We start from the raw sequence: 6,000 nt of genomic DNA on the forward strand, positions 1-6,000 counted from the left end.
CACCCCACTGATAAAACCAAGCCTGCCAGCTTGTTAGGCCAATCCCCTGGCACCTCACATATCTCATTAATAAAAAGCAGCAAATATGCATAACCCTATGCAGATAGGTGTCAGGGTTTCAAGTAACACCCCCAATGAAAGAAGACTCCAAGGCTTGAGTTTCTTCAAAGTTCCATTTTATTAGAGATGTCATATTGGCACATCTGGGAACCCCCAAATCTGAAAGTTTCCATGTTTTCCCCACCCAAATGAAAGTCCAAGCCCCTGCCCAGCACCCACATGTCCGTCACATGGTCCAATCAGGGCCCGTCCCAACTGGAGATGCCTCCTAGTCATGCCCTTCCAAGTGCAGGGCAAGATGTCCTTGACTCTGCGAAAGGAATGTTATTATGACTATATATCTCCCATACTCCATATAATCCCCCCTCCCATTTTCCCCCAGCATTCAATGCGGCAGGCCAGAAGGCCCAATGAAAAAGATGGCTTCCAAGCCTGACAATAGGGTTCAGAGACACATCCATGGGCATTCTTAATTGTCATGCCACACCTAGACCGCCTGAGAGGCAAATGTAAAAATAAGGTCTTCGTTCTTAAACATTTTTTCAATACTTTGAAATTGAAATAGGACTCTCTTTTTTTCGTACTGGTTCAACCAACTTCTTTATATGGTTTTTGCTAGACAAATTGAAGATTGCTGCGCTGTCCTTTCCTCATTCCCAATTCCACCTTAATAGGGAAAATGTTTCAGGAAATTATTAGGCTGAAATCTTTGAAGCTGTAGGACTGAAACTTTCTGGATTAATGCCTACAAATAATTCTACCATCCCTGCTGTTTTCATTCCATCTTGTCAAAATATGAAGCAGGTGCCAGCATTCTGGACCCTCCCTTCACAGCTTCTGAATGAATTTTTTTCCCCCTGATTAAACTTCAGAGAAGATTCAGTTGGTTCAGCTGCATCAAACATCATTTTGCTGTTGAATCAATTTGTATTCAAATTACCAATGTAATTAAATCAGGACCAATTCGTATTAGTTTAGTTTGTATTGTTTTTATACTACTGAGCAAAAGAGCCTCTGTCCTGGGTGAGACCACAGTGCTACTTTCTCATACCATTCTTCATTCTTTTAGGTTGCCCTAGCTCCATATCAGCATTTAGAAGAAGATATGAAGAGCCTAAAGCAGATTCTGGAGATGAAGAACCTACTCATTCATCAACAAGAAAAGAGGATCATGGAGCTAGAAAGGCTGGTGAGGTCTCATTTGCTGCTATTTCTGATTGTTTATGAAAAACTTGAAGAGCGATTAAAAAGCACAGATGAGTATGTCGTTTCTTCTCTATCAAAACAGTCTTGCCCAATTGGATACCCGCAGAGGCTCTCACCATTTCCAATCAGCGTATTTTGCATTTTTTTTATAACTTCACTCACATTCTCTTTGCCTAGCAAAAATTGTTTCCAATGACAACAGCAACTAATAATAGAATTGCCAGGGACAAGTTCTTATAAACTTTTGCCTGCCTTGACGGCATTTTACATGTGGTTGCAGTAATCCTAATTTCCTAATTATTAGAGTCCAGAGGTGAATGTAGGTGTGGTTTAATTCAGATCTGGGTAGAAATGACCTGTGGGATAACCTCTATATCATAATCTTTTGAAGAAAGTTTCCAGTACAAGTTGCTCGGATTCAGAGGCATCTGTAGAATTTCTCAGAATAACAAAGCTCTATGCAGGATTTCCCCCTTATTGACATGCATGCTTTGTCACAATATTTTTGTAGAAGAATTCAGGGTTGCATCATGTTGTAAAAGATATCATCATTCCCCCAGCCCCAGCCCTCATAGACACTCGTGTTTGTGGTAAATTTAACAGCCTGCCTATCTCTTTAGGCAGAAAAGAACTTAATTCTAGAAGAAAAAATCCAAGTACTGCAACAACAAAATGAAGACTTCAGAGTGAGGATTCATCACAACACTGTGGTTACAAGGTCAGTTTAAATATATTTTCTACAGAGCAAGAGGATAAAGGCAACTATCGGCGGATTTAATTATGTCTTTTTCAATATTTACTTCGTTGCTATTGCTCAAGAAATCAAAGTACTGGAAGAATATGAACATTGTTCTATACACTGAAAGTTCATATGCCAGTGATGGCAAACCTTTTTCGCCTCAGGTAACAATAATTTAATCACACATACACACACACACCCGCTGTTCCCCCTGCACGTGCGTGCGTGACACCCTCCCCCACTGCCCCGCGTATGTGCAGGTGGCTTTTTTGGAGCCTGGGGAGGGAGAAAATGGCTTCCCCTGCCCTCCCGGAGGCTGTCCAAAGGCTGAAAATGCCCTCCCATGTGAAAACGCCCTCCCACGTGAGCCCGCGTGGAGACTCCTGGGAAGGGAAGGGCAGCGTGGGCGGGCCAGCTGAAAATCAGATGGCCAGCATGCACATGCGCGCTGGAGCCGAGCTAGGGCAACGGCTCGCGTGACCGCTGCTAAGGCTCCGCATGCCACCTAGGTGTGCGTGCCATACATTCTCCATCACAATCATATTCCATGCTGGTTAGGGCTGCTATTGTATATGCATTTAGCAGGAGTTATTTACAAATAGTTATGAAGGTATCGATCGTGTATGTGTTTGGTGATAGTTTTTTGCCCATTGGTAAATGTACTGAAAATAGGCACTTAGCTTGCATACTTTCCGTAAAATCTGCATTTTTCGTACATTTTCTATGCATGGTGTATTGCTTGAAGTAGACAGTATTCTGATCCATGGAGGGGTGCAAGGAATGCGAATGGAAAACATCCATGTTTAAAAATGGAGACAAAATAAATGTCTACAGCATGCCAAGTAAACATTTTACAGGATGGTATTCTACAAGACCGAACTGTGAAATCCAAGATTGCTTGATTCAAATTACAACATCCATGAATTCTTTGAGTGCTTATTTGACCATGGTGACCTTTCATAAATCCACTTCCCAATGGTGAGTGATAGTACATGAGTCAGAAATGCCTTGCTGAAGTGGGGTTGTTGACCTTTGCTTATCTGTATGTAGCCATATGATGTAAAACATCTTTGTCCATTGTTGCACTAACCACGTCTAACCACGTTGTTCCTTCCTTGAGTCTTTGGCAGAAAATTTCATCAACTCTTTCCTTTAAAGCAAAAAAAGTTGCAAAATAAGCAAGAGCTTTTTTAAAAAATATATATGACTAATCCTAGTTACAAAACAAAATGCAGATGAGCAGTTTGTTGTAAGAAACAAACTGTTTCAAGAATCATGTATACATTTATTGGGTCACAAACTTCCTTATTTATCAGCTAGACAACTATAGCTGTGCTATTTGAAAGAGGTGTTTCAAAACCTTAGTACATCTAAGCTCTTCTCTTCACTTGCTTAATGTAGCTGCATATTTGTAAATGTCAGCCACACAGCTGCTTGAAAAGCTGTTTCCCAATTTTCTGTATATTCTGTACAATTTTCTTTATAGACCTAGCAATAGCCACCATAAGTCAACACCTGTAAGTTGATGTATATATTATTAGTGGCATTAACTTTTCTTGGCTGTTAAGCATTACGAAATTACGATGCTATGTTCTGCTGAGTCAAATCACTTAGTCATCTACCATAGCGATGTACATTCAGTTGGCACTGGCCGTCTCAGACTAATCTACTACCTAAGGTTTTTATAACTAGGGGCCTTATCCAGATACTTTTTACATTCAAAGCCACATGCTTTCCTGCTGACTATAGTGTGCCTCTTATAAATGTCTCCATAGTTGCTTCTAAATGCGTACCCTGTTTCCCTGAAAATAAGACCTCCCTGGATAATAAGCCCAATCGGGCTTTTGAGCACATGCGCTAAAATAAGCCCTCCCTGAAAATATTGCAACACAGCAGCAGCCATGAGGTGACCACGCTCGCCGCCTCCTGCACCTCAAAAATAATAAGACCTCCCTGAAAATAAGGCCAAGTGCTTATTTCGGGGGTCAAAAGTAAGTAAGATCCTGTCTTATTTTCAGGGAAACACGGTAGTATAAAATTGTTCAGGTCTAATGTATATGTAGGCCTGTTGCTGGACTTCTCTACCCTTGAAAATGATTAAGATGATTTTTTTTAATCAGTGGAGGGGGGGAGGAAGGCTCTTTAGGAAAAATATTGTATTTGTTGAAATGCCGGTGGATGATCACAGTGTGTCTTCCTGACCTGTTTGTACCATACCCAGAAGTCACTCAATGTGATAGTAATCAAGAATCTAGTCAACCAAATGTGAAGTATAGGATGAGGGATTGATCTACTTTATAGCAGATCATAAAAGCACTGTATTGTGAGCTGTTGTCAATTTGAAATGGTCTGGGGTTACTTTTCTTGGATGAAAGCAATGGCAGGAAGGCAGGGTTAGAAAGTGGATGGGCTGATCAGAAGACAAATATGCAAGATGAGCATCTGATAATTACGAAAGTCAAGTTTGATGTTGTCTTGTCACCTTCTCCAGGCAGTTATCTGAAGAAAATGCTAACCTCCAAGAACACGTGGAGAAGGAAAGCAAGGAAAAAAAGAGGCTGAGCAGGACAAACGAAGAGTTGATGTGGAAACTGCAGACCTCAGAACCCATGAGTCCTGTTAAACTATCTCCCACTTCTCCGACTCGCATTTATCGCTCTTCATCGGGACCCCCAACTCCAGCTAAAGTCAGCACAGTACCAAGATGACAGACCAAGGCAGCGACTTAAATGGACTTGGTCCAGAATATGGAAAATTGCAGTCCAAGCGAGTTGTTACGAACGGCAGTGAAAGATTTGTTGCTTTTCCCACATGTGCTCTAGTTCCTTACGTTTAGGCAATGTGCTTTTGTCATTTTAGCATCAGCAACTCAAAACTAGCATATGAGGTCAAAAAAATAGCAATGTAGTCTGAGGCATGGAAACATATTTTGGGATTAGAGGCAAAAGCACTGGAAAACTGTTACTTATCATTCACTCTGAATGATTCCTTTTTCCACAATAATATTTCAGGTTAGTTGCCAATAGCTCTGCTTACATCTACGGCTTTGGTGAGCTACGGATTGTACTGAAATCCAGGCACAAAATGTATTCAACACCCAGAAGGCCTACGTATACAGCTCTGCATGTGTAACCGAAGCTGTTCTGAATTGCAATTTTTTTCCATGAACTAATTCTGCAAAAAGTGCTGATATTTTCAAGACAGCAATTTTCTAAAATGTGCCTAAAAATTATTCTGAAAGGAATTGCTTTTTTTGGGGGGGGGTTAGGGGTGGTTGGGGTCAAAGCTTCCCAGGAACATTTCTACCCAGACTAGAAAAAAAGTTAGAAAAAAGGAGAAGCATCTTCTAAATGACCACCGAGTGGTACATTTTCTAAAGCAGAACACCAGCGACTTTTGAATTCTTAAGTAGTTACTGACTTCAAAAATGATAATTGGTTTTCTACGCAATGCCAACCACGGTCACTCATTCTCAGTATTAGATCTTGCAATTGTAGTCAGTCAGTTACTTACTTTATTTAGCTCATAAGAGTGACTGTCTTTTTAAGGTTTCTAAATTGTTAGCAAGTTAATATATATAAAAACATGAACATAAATACCACCTCCCACCCCCGAACACCATAAAATCTTCCTTTGTACAGTGGCCATCAAACTTTGGCTAAAATCCTAACTTACAGTCAACATACTAATAAGTCCGATTGAAGACATGAAGTAGTATGGATGTTCTTTGACTGTATTTTGCTCTCTTTTGCATATAAAACCCCCCAACTCTACTGACAAAAACTGCTTCTCATTCACAGAGATGGCCAAAGGCATAGTCATCCTAGGCAGCTGCTTGTAGCACATTATTTAATGCCAGTGAAGCAATTTGCAACCTGCCTTTGATCAATGACTAGTCAATTATGTTGTGGTTGTGTGCAGTATTGGCATATTGAGCAACTTTGTCAGGGATACCAGGTACAGCTCTAAAAGCAGGGGCCTAAACTTGACCATTA

The 6,000-nt window shown here is 40.7% G+C and overlaps 1 protein-coding gene across 1 annotated transcript in view; it reads left to right on the top strand.

The window, feature by feature from the left end:
• Positions 1 to 5,221, top strand: part of MTUS2 (microtubule associated scaffold protein 2) — a 224,671-nt gene extending 219,450 nt beyond the window's left edge. Inside the window, exons 12-14 of the mRNA XM_081952692.1 lie at positions 1,130 to 1,249; positions 1,887 to 1,984; positions 4,497 to 5,221. Coding sequence (XP_081808818.1) covers positions 1,130 to 1,249; positions 1,887 to 1,984; positions 4,497 to 4,713 — 435 coding nt within the window. The 3' untranslated portion in view covers positions 4,714 to 5,221. The remainder of the gene's footprint in view (positions 1 to 1,129; positions 1,250 to 1,886; positions 1,985 to 4,496) is intronic.
• Positions 5,222 to 6,000: the final 779 nt, after the last annotated feature.

Source organism: Natrix helvetica, assembly GCF_964273705.1.
Source record: "Natrix helvetica genome assembly, chromosome: 4".
NCBI lineage: Eukaryota > Metazoa > Chordata > Lepidosauria > Squamata > Natricidae > Natrix > Natrix helvetica.